The 18,553-nt window shown below is 49.1% G+C and overlaps 1 protein-coding gene across 2 annotated transcripts in view; it reads right to left on the bottom strand.

Moving 5' to 3' along the window:
* Positions 1-912, bottom strand: part of HLF (HLF transcription factor, PAR bZIP family member) — a 66,507-nt gene extending 65,595 nt beyond the window's left edge. For both annotated transcript variants that reach the window (XM_075349723.1, XM_075349722.1), the window contains exon 1: positions 626-912. In XM_075349723.1, the coding sequence (XP_075205838.1) occupies positions 626-740 (115 nt within the window). In that variant the 5' untranslated portion in view covers positions 741-912. The remainder of the gene's footprint in view (positions 1-625) is intronic.
* Positions 913-18,553: the final 17,641 nt, after the last annotated feature.

Here is an 18,553-nt window from a genome sequence, read left to right on the forward strand (position 1 = left end):
AATACAAATTGTGAAGATAATAATTGAAATAATAATAATAATGATAATAATATAAATAATAATAATGAAGATAATAATATACATAATAATAGTGAAGATAATAATAGAAATAATAATGAGAAGAAGAAGATGATGATGATGATGATGATGATGATGATGAAGAAGAAGAAGAAGAAGAAGAAGAAGAAGAAGAAGAAGAAGAAGAAGAAATAGATAATGATAAAGAAGCAGAAAAAATAGATGAAGGAGAAGGAGAAGAAGAAGAAGAAGAAGAAGAAGAAGAAGGAGGAAGAGAAGAAGGAGGAGGAGGAGAAGAAGAAGAAGAAGAAGGAGAAAAAGAAGAAGAAGAAATAGATAATGATAAAGAAGCAGAAAAAATAGATGAAGAAGAAGAAGAAGAAGAAGAAGAAGAAGAAGAAGAAGAAGAAGGAGAAGGAGAAGAAGAAGAAGAAGAAGAAGAAGAAGAAGAAGAAGAAGGAGAAGAAGGAGAAGAAGAAGAAGGAGAAGAAGAAGAAGGAGAAGAAGAAGAAGGAGAAGAAGAAGAAGAAGAAGAAGAAGAAGAAGAAGAAGAAGAAATAGATGATGAAGTAGAAGAAGTAACTGATGAAGCGGCAGCAGCAGTTACCATCTTCGTGGTGTATGGGCAGCTTCAGCGGGTTCTCCAGCAGAGACTTCAGCACCCCGTAGGTTGGAGGTAGAAAGGTTGGGTTGAGCGGTAGGACCCTTGACATCTTGTCCATGGTGGATGCTGCGCAGGCTGTCTGGAATAGCAGGCTGACCGTGCCCTGGATAGTACAGACTGTGCCGCCCGGTGACCCGTCACACTGCCGCTCCTGCCTCTCCCGCTGCAAACCCAGATCTGTGCCGAGAGGCTGCGAGCATCCCCATCTCCATGTGCCGCAGCTGACAGGCGTGACGTCACGGCCACACCTCCCCTCCTAAAAAGGAAAGGCTGGGCGTGACTCTATACTGTTCCGCTTACTGTACGTGGATATCTTGCTTCCAGTTGTCGCCTCACTGCTTTTTTCCTTCACGTGTTTGCACACTACGACTCCCCGTACCCGGCAATCTGACTCCGGCATTACTCTGGAGAGGTTCTAGCACCAAACATCTAGGCCATTATATCCTATGGGGGACAGAGCACGTGACTATGCCCTCAGCGCATCAGTACTGGATCCGGGGGCTCAAGGTGCTGCTTGCTCTCTTCTGGTGCCCTGTATTTTTAACCCCTTCATAGTCAGGCGATTTTTACATATTTCTGCTTTGTACTTGTTTCATTTCTTTCAAGAGCCCTAACTTTTTTTTATTTTTTTATTTTTAATCTTTCCATCCATATAATGGTATGAGGTTTTGGGATTTTTTTTGCAAAAAGAGTTGTCGTTCTTGAATGACACCATTCATTTTAGCATATACCATAAAAAAAAACAGGAAAAAATAGCAAATGAGGTAAAATGGTGCAAAAAGACCCCAAACAGTTCTGCCATTTTTTTTTTTTGGGGGGCCGGGGGTTATGGCATTGAGTGTGTGGTAAGAATGAATTGGCAGCAGATTAATCCTATTGTGGTGATACCAAACTTATATAGTGTTTTTTAAGGGAAACTCTACGCCCCTAAACCATTTAAATGGCTGTGTTTACAAGTTGCTTTTTTCTGCAACAAAACCTGCTCTGTTGGTAGTAAAAAAAAAACTGCTTCCAAAAAAGCGGGTTTTGTTGCATTTGTCTACAGTGTATGTTTAAATAAAGTTAGTTTCATTCATCACAAAAGCAGCAAAACTACACTGCTGCATATTTTTTCTCTCTTTGCTCTCAATGGTGAAAAAAGCTGCAAAAATGCTGAAAGAATTGACATCCTGCGTCTTCCAAAACCGCAGCAGTTTTTTTCATTTCAGCCGGAGAAAAAAAAACAAGTGTGTGCATGTGTGTAGCTTTTGCTGGTACTGTAAAATACAGCTTTTTATTGGCATAAAATGCATGGAAAAAACATGCAAAAAAATCAGCAAAAGCGCAACTTGTGAACATAGCCTGAAGCCACGTGCACATGTGTCGCCCTGGGCAAGCCAGGGGACACAGATAACAACACACACGCACCCCACATTCCCTGCAGGTACACCAGCTAACCCAAAAATCCGTGTTGCCTTCCTCCAGAGGTTGATGATGCACACCAGGGGGTGGGCCAGGCAGTTGGCTCCGCCCACCAAGGAGCTCACAACACTGGAGGCAGGAAGAAACCAGGCAGTTGAGTCCAGGAGGAGGAAGTGGAAGGAGTAACAACAGAGTGAAGCCCAGGCAGGGCAAGAGTGAAGGAGTAGTCTAGACAGGGTTAGAGTAAACAGCTAGGTGGAAGTGAAGGAAGAAAGCAGTAAAGAGAGAAAGCCTGAAGTTGGTCTGTGGCTGTGTGCCCAGACGGAGTCAGCAAGGTCAGCAGACGGTGGTGAAGATCTGCAGTGGGACTGTCTGGAGGTTGCTGGAAGGGCCACGGAGGCTGTGTGTATCCGGGGCCTGGAGCAGTATACAAAGGGCAGTCAGCACCAGAGCAGGGGCTTTCGGATCCCAGCAAGGCTCGGAGTCGCTGTAAATTGCTAAATCCGTTAGTGAAGGGGACGTAGATCCCCCAACAAGCAAGTCCTGATTGACGGCAAAGGTCCAACCACAACGGGGAAACACCGCCACCGCCAAGGCACCAGTTTCCCAGGGCCGGCGCCTGCGGGCAAAGTGTGGAGCTCCTCCGGCACAGATTGCAGTCGGGGAGCGGGTAACCGGTGGGAATCCACCGCTACCAAAGAGACATTTCAAAGGTGCAGGGAAGAGATCGTCACCGCTAACTGCAGGGAACCGCAGCACCGTGAACCGTCCGAGGGACCCGTCCAACCAGCCGTTTGTTTACCGAGAACTGTGTCGTGTTTACTGGCTGAGTGAGTACCTCAGTGCCGCAAGGCACAGCGCTGCCCCTGCGCCCCTGCACCCCACTGGGCCCCGGGATCACCAACCCCTACCCAGGGAGGGGCAACACAACAACTGGCTGCTCCACATCACCATCCCCGGGATCCCCACATTGAGCAGCGGTGGTGAAATCACCACAACCGTGGGTGGCGTCACGAACTATAACAATCCCCAACCACAAAACCCCCCTTTCACTCACGGGCGAGGAGTGTCGCTCGAGAAACCCCGGGATCCGGCCCACAGCTCGAGCCACCAGGAGCAGCTGCCGGACCCGAGCAGAAGGGGTGAGCGCGGTGTGCTGACACCCTCCTCCCCGCCCGCGACAACTTGGCGTCACGAACAGGATCTTACCGCTCTGCCGTCAGGTAGAGGTGCGCCTTGTTACCGCCGGAGGCATCCGGCCGAAAAATTTCAGAAGCCGCCATCTTTGGCGCGAAAAGTTCCCGCTCGAGCGTCTTCTCGAGCAGTAGAAGCGCGAAGGCCAAAACTCCGCCCCGAGAGAGGAGGGGCCGGAAAGAGCTAAGGGGGACGCGATGGCGGCTGGACGCATGTAGCTGCGGCTATAAAAGCAGGGACGCCAGGACTCTGCCGACATACTGGGTTCCTGGAAGGCACGATTGCCAAGATGTACAACCCAACTCCCAATGAAGAAGTCCCCGCGCCCGGCACGGCGACGTGGTTGAGGGACCGGACCGTCCCGCTGAGTAATCGTCTGCAGGCTCATATGCAACTCCTCCTGGAGGAGTGGGAGACCGACATGGCGGATGTGGTGGCTGCTATGTGGAGACGCGAGGCAGTAGAGGATTTGGAGGAGCGGGTAAGTGACCCACGCCCCTGTATTCCTGAGGGATCGGCCGTTGGAGCTGAGGGGCCCGGCCGGCTTCCGCTCACCCTACCTCTCTCCCTGCTACCCGTAGTAGCTGCTGCCGCCCCGCCATTAGGCCCGCTACCTGCCCAACCGGTGGCGATACCCTGCCCAGCCGCTCCAACGGACCAGCCGGCTGCAGACGTCCGGGACGTCCCTGAAGCATGCCAGGGGGAACCGCTGGAACCGCGACCCCTTTACCGCATGGTGCCGGAAGTCCCAATAGAGACTGTGCCAGACCCTGAGCCCGAGACCGTGGCCTGGATGAAGGCCCGGGTGATGCAATTCCACCAGCGTCAGCAGGATCAGATCTTCCGGATGATGGAGCAGTGGACCAACGAGGTGGAGGAGCTGCTTACAACTGCCCCGAGGTACGGAGGGGGAATGGATGTAGCAGAACCGACTGGTGACCCACGTCCCTATGTCCTACCAGGACCGGCCGCTGCGGCTGAGGGGCCCGGCCTAGTTTCGGCCTATGCATCGCCCTTGCCGTTACTTATGAGGCGCCTTAATGTCAGCTCGCCAAACCTGCTGCTCCGTGCTACCGCAGAAGGGGCTGAAGTGCTGGATGTGGGAGGCCAGGAGGCTGCGACAGCTGGCGGCAACCCGCCTGACGCAGAAGCACGAGATGACGACTCCGGCCCTAGTCTCGGGTCTGCTGCTGAGTTTGAAGAGGCAAGTGAGCGTTCCCGCTATGTGTGGGACCCCGTGGTTGTCCATACCCCGTGTGCCGGTGGAAATGGGTATCGGGTGCCCCTGTCACCGCAGGCATGTCAGTGCATGTTTGATGTGCCGGCGGCAGAGGATGGGTCCGCCTCAGCAGAAAAGTACGAGTAGGGCAGCGGGTGCCCGTAGCAGCAGTCCCCGTTGGGACCACCATGTTGTTTGAAAAAGTTTAGAAAGTTTGAAATGATAAGTGAATTACCGAAGAAGTCACCTGATTTGTTTGTTGATTGGCCTTGTGATTGAACCGGCAGGAGCTGGCACCGTTGTCCCCGTGGGGACCGTTTAAGTTTATTGGCATGGGAACTATCCATGGACAAGCCCGTGAACTTGCAGGGCACCACAAACGTTAAGTGGCTTGTAAATATGTTGGGTACCGTTACCGTTTCCGCTATACCGCCTCCGGAGAGGCAGGTTGGAGGGAGGGCCCTGAGCAGAGCAGGCCAGGGCCCAGCCACCAAAGGAACCGGTGGCCACCCTCTGGAGGGGAAGGACAGATCCCGCTCGGGTAACTTGTGCTGGACTGTGGGTCAAGGGGTGCTGCCTGGGTTTTAGGGGCAGCATCAGGGCCAGTTTGCTTGGGTGGGAGAGAGCGGAAACCGTGACCGTATACCGTTGTAACGTTAAAAGTAAATGTGCCTCCCGTCTTGGGAAGAGTTGTTATTAAAAATGTATATTATTTACCGTTTATAATGTTATACCGTTTACCTTTCCAGAAAAACAAAAAGGAAAATAAAACCGGTGTTGGACGGGCAGCCCGAGGACGGTCTGCGTTTTGCTAAGGGGGAATGTGTCGCCCTGGGAAGCCAGGGGACACAGATAACAACGCACCCCACATTCCCTGCAGGTACACCAGCTAACCCAAAAATCCTTGTTGCCTTCCTCCAGAGGTTGATGATGCACACCAGGGGGTGGGCCAGGCGGTTGGCTCCGCCCACCAAGGAGCTCACAACACTGGAGGCAGGAAGAAACCAGGCAGTTGAGTCCAGGAGGAGGAAGTGGAAGGAGTAACAACAGAGTGAAGCCCAGGCAGGGCAAGAGTGAAGGAGTAGTCTAGACAGGGTTAGAGTAAACAGCTAGGTGGAAGTGAAGGAAGAAAGCAGTAAAGAGAGAAAGCCTGAAGTTGGTCTGTGGCTGTGTGCCCAGACGGAGTCAGCAAGGTCAGCAGACAGTGGTGAAGATCTGCAGTGGGACTGTCTGGAGGTTGCTGGAAGGGCCACGGAGGCTGTGTGTATCCGGGGCCTGGAGCAGTATACAAAGGGCAGTCAGCACCAGAGCAGGGGCTTTCGGATCCCAGCAAGGCTTGGAGTCGCTGTAAATTGCTAAATCCGTTAGTGAAGGGGACGTAGATCCCCCAACAAGCAAGTCCTGATTGACGGCAAAGGTCCAACCACAACGGGGAAACACCGCCACCGCCAAGGCACCAGTTTCCCAGGGCCGGCGCCTGCGGGCAAAGTGTGGAGCTCCTCCGGCACAGATTGCAGTCGGGGAGCGGGTAACCGGTGGGAATCCACCGCTACCAAAGAGACATTTTAAAGGTGCAGGGAAGAGATCGTCACCGCTAACTGCAGGGAACCGCAGCACCGTGAACCGTCCGAGGGACCCGTCCAACCAGCCGTTTGTTTACCGAGAACTGTGTCGTGTTTACTGGCTGAGTGAGTACCTCAGTGCCGCAAGGCACAGCGCTGCCCCTGCGCCCCTGCACCCCACTGAGCCCCGGGATCACCAACCACTACCCACGGAGGGGCAACACAACAACTGGCTGCTCCACATCACCATCCCCGGGATCCCCACATTGAGCAGCGGTGGTGAAATCACCACAACCGTGGGTGGCGTCACGAACTATAACAATCCCCAACCACAAAACCCCCCTTTCACTCACAGGCGAGGAGTGTCGCTCGAGAAACCCCGGGATCCGGCCCACAGCTCGAACCACCAGGAGCAGCTGCCGGACCCGAGCAGAAGGGGTGAGCGCGGTGTGCTGACACCCTCCTCCCCGCCCGCGACACACACGGTGAATATTTGATGAGTTTTTACCTCAGTGTTTATACGAAAACCCAGGAGTGAGACAGTCAGAGGAAAAGTATGATAGAAACACGGGCACCACTGCTGTATTTTTCACCCACTCCTGGTTTAAAAATATACTGAGGTAAAATACTCACCGAATACTCCATATGTGCACGTGACCTTAAAGAGAAGCAAGTTGACCTCTTAGGCCAAGGCCACACGGGGATTACTGCGAGTCGTCGCATGAGACTCAGCACACGCTTGCAGCACAGAGTGAGCCGAGCGTCATGCGACTGTGGTCAGGATCAGACCACAGTTGCAGAGGGGAGGGCCGACACTGCGGAGGGGGGGGCTGGCGCTACAGAGGAAAGGGAGGGATTTATCTTTCTATCTCTTCCGTTGATGCTGATGCGAGAATCACACTTCTCTCGCATTACACCGGTGTAACACGAGAGCAGGGGATGTTTCTCTCTCCCCATAGACTTGAATAGGTGTGAGTGGAACAAGATCACATTCCACCTGCAGCATGCTGCGACTGTTTTCTCAGTCCCATTAGGGCTGAGAAAATAATCGCTCACGGGAGCTGCCCTATAGAGTAATATTGGTCCGAGTGGAATGCGATTTTTTTATCGCATTCCACACACACCGTTTTTCTCGCCGTGTGTCCTAGGCCTTAATGTCCGAGAAGGGAGAAGCCCTGGTTTGAATTTCTGTACACGTGTCTGGACGTGTATTGGATGGGAGGATGCACTTACAGCTCCTCAGCCTCACGCTGTATTTCCTGCTGTGTATCGGAGCTGTAAGGGTATGTGCGCACGTTGCTTTTTACCTGCTTTTTACCTGCTTTTTTCTGCTTTTTCTTCTGCGCTGTTTAATGCCAAAATGGATGTGTTCTTCTATTCAAGCAAAGTCTATGGGAATTTGGGTTTCTTGTTCACACTATGTTGTTCAAAATGCTGCCTTTTTGTGGCAGAACTTTGGTCAAAAACTCAGCTTTTTCAAAGAAGCAACATGTCAATTGTTTTTGCCATTTGGGTTTTGCACTGCAAAGCTGAGTTTTTGACCAAAGTTCTGCCTCAAAAAGGCAGCATTTTGAACAGCATAGTGTGAACAAGAAACCCAAATTCCCATAGACTTTGCTTGAATAGAAGAACACATCCATTTTGGCATTAAACAGCGCAGAAGAAAAAGCAGCAAAAAAGCAGGTAAAAAGCAGGTAAAAAGCAACGTGCACACATACCCTCAGTGCATCCTGACTCCATGCCCCAATGCACGTCCAGACACATGTGCAAAACTAGAAATCAGGATTACTCCCTGCTGGGACATCGCTTTGTGGACATAAAGGGATCAACTTGCTGCTCTTTTAAAGGGCTACACAGACATAAATAGGTTGGGGTTGTAGAAAAAAAAATGTTTTGTGTCGTCATTTTCTGAGACCCATACTTCTTTATTTCTCCATCATTGGAGCTATCTAATGGTTGTATTTTTGTGTTGTTTATTTAAGGGGACTCTAGTGACCAGTTGGGTTGGCACTAACAATTTCCTGATAGAGAGGCTAGGATTAACGCCAGCTATGGCTGCTTTCGCACATCAGTTTTTTGCCATCAGGCACAATCCGGTTTGTGCCTGATGCAACGGATCCATCGCAGATTGTGTAAAAACTGATGCGATGGATCCAGCAAAAAACGGATTCATATTTTTTTTCTTTTTCATGCCGAGAGAGACAGAGACCCCATGATCACCGCACACACCGGCACTACAGCCCTCATCATCACTGCACACACCAGCACTACCGCCCCCATCATCACTACACACACAGAGGCACTACAGCCCCCATCATCACGGCACACACGCAGGCACTACCGCCTCGATCAGCACTTCACACACGCAGGCAGTACAGCCCCCATCATCACCGCACACACCGGCACTACCGCCCCCATCATCACTGCACACACCAGCACTACTGCCCCCATCATCACTGTACACACCAGCACTACCGCCCCCATCATCACCGCACACATCGACACTACCTGAGTGACATCACAGCTGACAGCGTGACTCACTTCAGTTGCTCTGTGGAGCTCATAGGAACAGCCGTGTTCTACGGCCACTCCTGTCAGCTTCCGATGTAGCAGAGCTGAAAGCGTCGTGGGACCTCGTGTGGATTACGTCGGACCTGGAGGGGTATTTGGGGGTTAATAAAGTGGTGAAAGAGGGTTTTTTTTAACTTTTATTTCAAATAAAGGATTTTTCGGTGTTTGTGTTTATTTACTTTCACTATAGATTAATCATGGGGGGTCTCATAGATGCCTGCCATGATTAACCTAGGACTTAGTGGCAGCTATGGGCTGCCATTAACTCTTTATTATCCCAATTGCCACCGCACCAGGGCAATTCAGGATGAGCCGGGTAGAGTCCCGGGACTGTCACATCTAATGGATGTGGCAATTCCGGGCGGCTGCTGGCTGATATTTTTAGGCTGTGATTGGTTGCAGTGAGACAGCTGTCAATCAGCGTTGGGGCTCGTCTGATCCGGTGGACGCCGCATGCAACGCAAGGCCATCCGGCACAATCCGGCGCTAATAAAAGTCTATGGAGAATAACACGGATCCGGCGCCGGATGCATTTAATCAGTTTTTTGCCGTATTGTGCCTGATGCCAAAAAACTGATGTTTGAAAGCAGCCTAATAGTAGCAAACTGCTTCCAATTAGTGTATATCCCTGAAAATGGTGCACAACATATCACACAGTGACTCTGTCCGCACCATTATAGTCAGTTGCCCTGACGGCACGTTCGCCTGAATTCCATTTTGCGAAGAGTTCGGACGGAAGCTCTGAAGGGACTACTGAATTGGGAGAGAAACACAGTGTGAAAGCGGCCTTAGAAACTGTCTAATGGCTCATGCGCACGTAACTGCTGAATATTCTGCAGCACATGACAGCACATGTGCGCTTCAAATCGCTGCAGAAACACTGCATAATAGAAAAAAGCCGATTTCATGCGCTATGGCTGCTGCCCCCACTATAGACAGAGTGGGAGCTGCATCCAAAGCACACAAAATAATTGACATGCTGCTTTTATGAGCGCACGGATTTGGGTCAAAATTTTAGCACCCAAATCGCTGCGTTCAAAAAAGCAACGTGCGCACGTATCATGCACAATCTACATAGATTGTGCAGGGAACGCAGGACGCATGCATTTACGCTGCAGTGCTATATGCAGCGTAAATGCATGTAATTACTAGGGATAAGCGAATATATTCGCCACTATTCGGTATTCGACGGATAATAAGGTATCCGAGGTATCCGATATGTGATGGCTAATATGGTATTCACTCCGGTACTTTAATTTTTGTTTCCAGACTTCCTGGTGCCATTTTCCAGCCAATGAACACATCTGACGTTGCTTGCCCTCACAGTAATGCCACAGCCATCTTTGTTGTGGTGTTACTGTGATTGGCTTGGCCGCACGGCGTCATAGGGGCTATATAAGCCAGCGGCCATCATGGTCAGTCGGTCTCTCCCTCTTTCTTTCTTATTGACCGATCACGGGCGCGGCGCTGCATGGCTGTAACACTGTGGCGGGTTCTCCAGCTTTTGAAAATGCCGGCCGCACATTAATCCATCTCGTATTCCCTGTTTTCCCCGCTCACCGGCGCCTATGATTGATTGCAGTCAGACACGCCCCCATGCTGAGTAACAGATTTCTTTCTGCAACCAATCACATCCGCCGGTGGACGGGTCTATATCGTGTAGTAAAATACATAAATAAATAATGTAAAACAACGACGTGCGGTCCCCACCCCCAAATGATACCCAGTCGAGGTAAGCACACACCAGCGGGCCGGTATTCTCAGGCTGGGGAGGGCGAGGGCCATGGTTACGTCCCCCCCTCTCGCAGCCGAGAATATCAGCCCGCTACTGCCCCGAGAATGTTACAACCTTTAGATGCGACAGTCCCGTTGTGTCACCGGCCCTTCCTGATTGCCATGATGCGGTGGCCATCAGGGTAATAAGGAGTTAATGGCAGTGCATCGCTGTCACTAAGTCCAAGATTAGTAATGGCAGCGTCTATGACTCGCCATCACTAATCTGTAAGTAAAGTAAATAAACACAACACCGAAAAATCGTTTATTTGAAATAAAACACCAAAAAGCCCCCTCTGTCACCACTTTATTAAGCCCCCAAATATCAAGGTCCGGCGTAATCCACACTCGGTGACGTCTGTGAGCGAGTGCTCAATGCAGCCTCATTCCGTGAACTGCTCCGATTTTAGAGGTGTGTCCCGCGGCTCACAGCTGATGTCTGGCTCCTCCCCTGAGTGCATAATTAAATTATAAATAAATAATAATTACAATTTATAATTATAAATAAACTAAATTAAATTCTTTACCAGAACGGCCGGGACTCGAACTCATGAACTAATTGTCCATTAGAGAGAGAGATGAGAGAGAGATAGAGAGAGAGAGAGAGAGAGATGAGAGAGATGAGAGAGAGATGAGAGAGATGAGAGAGAGATGAGAGAGAGAGAGATGAGAGAGAGATGAGAGAGAGAGATGAGAGAGAGAGAAAGATGAGAGAGAGATGAGAAAGAGAGAAAGATAGAGATGAGAGAGACGAGTGAGAGCGAGAGATGAGAGAGATATGAGAGAGAGATGAGAGAGAGAGATAGATGAGAGAGAGATGAGAGAGAGATGAGAAAGATATAAGAGAGAGAGACATGGGAGAGAGATGAGAAAATAAATAATTAAAAAAAAAAGCGACGTGGGGTCCCCCCCGTTTTTGATAACCATCTAAGGTAAAGCAGATGGCTGCAGCCTGTACACCACAGCTGGCAGCTTTACATTGGTTGGGGATCCAATTTGGAGGGCCCCAAGCTCTTTTTTTTTAATTATTTATAAATAAATAATAAAAAAAAAATGAGGTTCCCCCCAAATTGGTTCACCAGCCAAGGTACAGCGGACAGCTGTGGTCTGGTATTCTCAGGGTGGAAAGGTCCATAGTTACTGGCCCTTCCCAGCCTAAAAATAGCAGGCCGCAGCCGCCCCAAAAGTGGCGCATCCATTAGATGCGCCAATCCTGGCGCTTTGCTCCAGCTCATCCCGTTGCCCTGATGAGGTGGCAAACGGGGTAATAAATGGGGTTGATACCAGATGTGTAATGTCACCTGGCATCAAGCTCAGCAGTTGGTGATGTCATGGCGTCTATCAGATACCCGACATCAACAACTGTCAATAATAAAATTAGAAAAAAAAATAGACGACAAAAAAAAATTATTTGAAAAAACACTCCCCAAAACATTCCCTCTTTCACCAATTTATTGTAAAGAAAAAAAAATCTCCTGAATTCTATTTTGGAAGTCCCATGATGACTCTGGACCTTCTAGAATATGGGGGCACGCTCAGGGAACATGTACCCCATTTTCTAGGAGTGCAGACCCTCCATGTGAGGAGTATGGGTGCAAAGAATCTGCACCTACCCTCCCCGGCTGACAGCAGCAGTGTGCATGCAGCCAGCGCAGCTCCACAGCCGTTCTCAGGGAACACAGGAAGCTGAGCTGAGTCTGACAGCCGCGCTCTGCGCCTGCGCCCAGCGTTCATAGTGAAGGAGGAGGGATGCGGGGGATCAGCGCTGCAAAAAGGTAAAAACAGCGGGGGATCACCGGGAGACACCAAGGAGGTATGGGAGGGACTTAGCTGGACCCGGGGAGTAGTTTTCTGTCGCATGTGTCATGGCACATGCGACCGAAATCAGAGGAAGAGGGTGAATGCGGGCGACGTGTTAGTGTGCGTCCTGTCACCTTGGATGAATTGGGAGGGGGCAGAAATGCAGTGAGGCACCTTCTACAGGCTGTGCCCATACTCTTTCAGCCTTTTCCCATCCATTTCATCCTTTTCCTCAGTCACCACAGCTCACCGATGGGTCCAACATAAAATTAATCTAGTTTCCCATAGACTTACATTGGGGGTCGGATATTCGCGAATACTCAAATAGCTGCGAGGTATTCGTCGGATATTCGGCGGAGCGAATAATAGGGTATTCGATCATCCCTAGTAATTACGCAACGTGCGCATGAGCCCTAAGATTCCTCATGAACGCTGTTAAAAACTGGTGTTTGGTTATATATCATATTCACAGCAGGTCATAACAGCCGAAGATGCTCTACTAAGTAATAAAGATCAACGTGGATGAGAGGAGGGCAGGGCACTACTCAGCAACAACCATAGACTTTTTGTGAATCCAAGCATGCAGGCTGAATCACAGCTGATCCGAGGTGCACATATGCATGAAGTTCAGATTATATCCAATGTAGAAAAAGGAAAAAATGGCACTCACCAAATCGTTGCTGTGCAGGTTGCAGCTTTATTTCAAGCGCAGAGGTTACATGTGCGGTGGGGGCTGGTGGGGAGGGAGAGGACGCCGGACACGTCAGACGACGGCAGTTTCGCACTTACACAGTGCTTCAGCTGGTCTGAGTAGGTATGACATCAGATCCTTTTTATCCACATACCACATGTGGCTGATGTCAAGACAATTAAAAAATCTTGGGATTGATTTGATAGTACAGATGCTGAGAGGGCTTGGTGAGAATGAACTTTTAATCAATTTTGTTGAAGAGGCACTATTATTGGTACTGGGACATAATACCTTTAAATTTGGTCATTCCTGTCTTATGTAGGGATTATTCAGGCTATAAATCAACTTGTCCTCAAGATGTGCAAGGAACAGGTTAGCCAGGGTACATGCCACCGGGGTCCCCATAGCCACCCCACTTTTTTGCAGAAACCAGGAATGACCAAACTTAAAGGTATTATGTCCCAGTACCAATAATAGTGCCTCTTCAACAAAATTGATTAAAAGTTCATTCTCACCAAGCCCTCTCAGCATCTTTACTATCAAATCAATCCCAAGATTTTTTAATTGTCTTGACATCAGCCACATGTGGTATGTGGATAAAAAGGATCTGATGTCATACCTACTCAGACCAGCTGAAGCACTGTGTAAGTGCGAAACGGCCGTCGTCTGACGTGTCCGGCGTCCTCTCCCTCCCCACCAGCCCCCACCGCACATGTAACCTCTGCGCTTGAAATAAAGCTGCAACCTGCACAGCAACGATTTGGTGAGTGCCATTTTTTCCTCTTTCTACACTAAGTAATAAAGATTCTAGTCATAAATGGGGTCATTCTTAGACAGCAGTAGTCATTACACTTATATTAGTTGTGTTTAGCTATTTACATTGTTCTTGTTTTATTGGTTTATTGCAAACCGCATAAAGTTTGTTCCCCAATCCCAAAAAAATGATGCTGTATTCACTCCCTGGGAGGTGGCTTCTATGTGTGGAGAGAGCTCAGGTGCTCAGTTTCAGCTGTGGCTTTTAACCATTTAAATGCTGCCAATCAATGGCAATGGCACTTAAATGGAATACGGGCTAGTGCCCGTATGCACTGGGTCCTATCAGCCCGCCGCCCACTGCAGTATGATTGGGGTGGACCAATGGGTTACTATGACAACTGTATGCCTATTCAAGACCCCCATTGCTGTCATCTCAGTGCACCTGTGAAGCTCCATAGGGAACTAATATTTTGACTGTATACTGAATTACTGTGCTATTGCAATGTACAGTATAGTATAACAATCACAGGTTGAAGCTTTAAAAAAAAAAAAAAAAAGTTAAAAAACAATAACAAAAATAAAAAAAGTACAAATCACCCATTTTATCCGATTAAAAATAAAGAAAAAAAATAGGACAAAAAATATATTTGACATCACTGTGTTCTTAAAAGTCCAATCAATTAAAATATGGAAGTAATAACCCATTGGTAAACTCTGAACAGAAAAATAAAAATGCCTGAAATTGTGTTTTTTGGTCATTTTTTGTAAATAAAATGCAATCACAGCATCATTCACAAAATTGATATAAATTAAAATATAGGGCTTACTGCTCAAAAAGCAAGCCCTCACTCAGCCTCGTCAAGAGAAAAATAAAAATGTTATGGGTGTTGAAAAATGGCAACAACATGCAAAAAAACCTTTTGTCACAATATTCAGAATTTTTTTCATAACTTAAATAGAAAAAAAATCATATATGTTTGGTATTGCCGTAATCTGACTGATCTGGACAACCATGTTTCCAGGTAACATGTATTACACAGGAAACAATGTAAAAATAAAACAAAAAAAAAATGGCGGAATTGCATTTTTTTTACCATTTCATCACACTTGGAATCCTTTTCCCATGTTTCTGTACATTATATGGTAAAGTGAATAATGTGATTCGAAACTAAAAGTGCTCCTGCAAAAAAATAAGCCCTTATACGTCTGTGTCAATTGAAAAATTAAAACAATTATGGCTGTTGGTGAGAAAAAAACGAAAGCGCAAAAATAAAAAAAATATAAATCTTTGGCCGTTAAAGGGTTAAGTTTGCTAATAAACCTAATTTGCAATGGGGGTTGAACAATTTTCATTGGAAATATCTGTGCTTATATTGATTGTGTTTTGGGTTTTTTTAACCTATAAACCTAATAAGCAACATACTCAGGGGAGGGGTGGGTTTTATAATCTCAGATTACCAATTGTTAGTGTATATGGGTATCATTTGATGCCTATGACTCATACATGAGAAATTGATGCTGAAATGTAACTTTTGGAAACGTGTAACAAGTGACACAGGCACGTGTTCTTCCTGGTATCACTCCCTAAATTAAGAATGAAAACACTGCCGATTTCCAAGGATACAAGGAGTACAGGACAGGACTGTACCTGACTCATAAGTGACGGAGTTGTACCTTCATAGAAACATTTAACTGAACTTAAAGGGAACCCTATAAGGTCCCCCATGCCTTCCAACCAGCAGCATTCACATTTGTATGCCAAAAATCCCTGCCTAATCAGTGCTGTATAATGCCATTTACTAAAATCAATGTTTAAAAAAGCAAATGCTTTTAAAGTGCTCTGTTCCTATACTAATTAGACCTTTGACTAGTCGAAGGGGGATTATCCCCAGACTATTCAGCCCTCTTTCCATGTTATTATGCCCTTGTGGGTGTGATAACATGATTTCCAAGAGGCGCTGCCATTGCAGCTCCTGGAAATCTCACGCATGCGCGCGGCTCATTTCATCAGCATCAGTGCGTCTTTAAATCTGTGTGTACACGTCCCAACTTCATGGATTTGCAGTGTGCAGAAGCTATTTTTCCGATCATGTGTGATGCCCTAGCCCAGTGTTTCTCAACTCCAGTCCTCAAGACCCACCAACAGATCATGTTTTTAGGTTTTCCTCAATCAGGTTTTCAGGATTTCCTTAATGTTCCACAGGTGATGGAATTATTCCCTGTCTAACATTGAGGAAAACCTGAAAACATGATCTGTTGGTGGGTCTTGAGGACTGGAGTTGAGAAACACTGCCCTAGCCTATCAGGTCATCACAGGGTATTGTGCAATCTGCCCTTCTGCATGGTATCCACCTCCTCCTTGGTTACGGGTCCCTGACCTTTGGTGTTGCTAAGAACAAGCTAATCAAAATCCTAGGAACACTCTGCACCACACCCACCAGACACGCCAATGGGTAGCCTGAAGGGCCGCCCACTTGGGGGGGTTGGTTAGGGAAGGTCAGGAGTGTCAGGAGACAGACAGTGTGAAGTGACTCTCAAGTGGAGAAGTCAGGAGCTGGGCTCCTCGTGTACTAGGTGGCAGACGTTGGTCTGGGCCTGATAGGAGCTAGAACCCCGGTCGCAGTGGATCGTGACAAGGGGCACGGACTATCGAGGATGGCAGCCGGCGGCCTTGTGCCATCTCCGGGCAGAGGCCAGGGCACGTCGGGGTACGTGGACCCTAGGCCGGGAAGTAGCTTCAAGCGTCCTGGTAATTCACCCGACGAGGACGGAGCCTTCAAGATCCGTTCTCCACCCACTCCAAAATCGGGGTACTAGCGCAACGAGGGGGATAGGACTTTCCCAATCCGCAGTCCAGAAAATCTTAAGCGTGAACCCTGAGAGCAAGCTCACCCAGTTAGCCACACTGGTGAGCGGGACCCGACTAATTCTACACTACAGGGGCCAATCAGTAGAAAGGTACCAAGGAAAAGGTCACAGGCTAACAAGCAACACCAACGGGCACGGGATCCAGGCGTGCTCCCTCCCTGCTGCAGCAGTGCTCAGAACTTTTGTTTACATGTTGTCGGTGTCAGCGTTATTGGACTGAGTGAGTACGCAGTGACCCGTACCTCCCCAACGGTATCCCTGCTAGCATCACCAAGCCCCGGGGCATCCCCCCTACCCACGGAGGGGTAAAACACCTGGCTGCCAATCCATCGCCATCGGGTGCTCACAACGGCAGCGGTGGTACTCCACCTTACCACACACCGTGGGTGGTGTCATGAACTTTAACCCTACAGCCCCCTGTAAATATCCTCCTTCTTTTATTTCGAATGGCTGTACGAACCACCGTGGATCCGGATCCAAGCAGCTCTGGCTGCTGACACGGGGCCAGTACACATGCGCAGTGCGCCTCTCTGAAGCCGGAACATGTACACCTAGTTTCAAGACACATTGATGCTGCTGTGCCGCCCCGGCGCAGACCGGGGTGCTCGGATCCGGGGTGGTCATGGCTCTAGGGGTCCAGACCCGGGCTCGGCAGATACTCAGATCCTTGAAAAGGGGATTATTTATAGGGGAGAAGTTCATGATGCCACCTACGGTTTGCGGTAATGGGAGTAACGCCGCTGCTGGAAGGAGTACCGGGGCAGATGGTGGGGAGCAGCAAGGTGTCAGTCCCTCCGCAGGTAGGGAAGGCCCCGGCCTCTGGGGTTGTTGGTGAGATGTTTGGGAGCGCAGGGTGCTGGGAAGCCAGGTTACTCACTGCGGGTAGTCGTGGTGCAGGATGAGGATTATAAAGCAAACACTCACACTGAAGATAAACCAAAGTCTCTGTGCATCACAGTCTCTATGGGGGGGGAGCCCATCCACGTGTCCACTCCCACCGGTGTCACTGGGTAATCTGGAGCCACCTCTGTGCACAAGTTAGTTCTCTGTGTGACCCCTCGGCTTGAAGCTGTTGGGGCCCTGCTCACTATGATTTTAGTGTAGCTGTGCTCTTGATAGCTGGCACTTGGGATTTTAGTGGGCCACGTTACTGGAAAGCCCTATCCCCCGTTGTGTGCTGTTGCCTTCAATCTCTGAGCTCTTAGGAAAGTTAATAAAGAGACTCTCCCTCCCAGATTAATTATGAGGATGATGAACTGGCTCCTGATCTAGGGTCCTGTACCCCGTCGTGCTCGGTAGCGGTCAGTTCTTTTGGATGTCTGATGCCGACAGTCCTCCAAGACTATGTCCATCGCACCCTTCCAATGTCGTTGCCACCGGTCCCCAAATCTTCTGGTCCCGGACTACCGTCTGCGACCCAACCTTGGTCTAACTCCCCGGGAGCTACTACTCCCCAGATCCTCACTCTTTGAGGGCTCTCACTCAACTCCTTCTGAAACTGACTTCCTTCCCTCCCACCCGTCTGCCTGACCCCTAGGTGGGTGGCCTTATTCTGCTTATCCAACCCACTGGTTTTTCTGACAGGACAAGATGTGAGGTGTGATTGGGATTTGTACTGATCTTAGTGACACCGGTTTGTTAAGAACCTGGGACCATGGGGGGGTAGGTCCTGTGTGCCGCCCCAGGAGCGCTGTTTCTGTTCGGGGATGCCACAGTGCAGGGAATCTTCTGGTCACAGGTAGGTTACCTTCAACGGGGGATTTGTGATGCCACTCTCGGTATTTGCGGTCAGGGGTGACCGCCACTGCAGTAGGGGGACGCCTGGGGCTGATGATAGATGCAGTCAGTTGTTGTAGCCTCCCGAGAGTGAGGCTGGCCCCAGGACCCGGTGTAAGTGTGTAGTAGAAGAACTCACACACAACACAGCAATGTCTTTCAGGGTTTTTACTCACTTTCAGGTGGCAGGGGTGAGTTAACCCAGGCGATGCTATGGTGAACCAGGTTGAACCAGGTATCCCTTTGGCTGATGTAGGGGT

Source organism: Anomaloglossus baeobatrachus, chromosome 5, assembly GCF_048569485.1.
Source record: "Anomaloglossus baeobatrachus isolate aAnoBae1 chromosome 5, aAnoBae1.hap1, whole genome shotgun sequence".
Lineage (NCBI taxonomy): Eukaryota > Metazoa > Chordata > Amphibia > Anura > Aromobatidae > Anomaloglossus > Anomaloglossus baeobatrachus.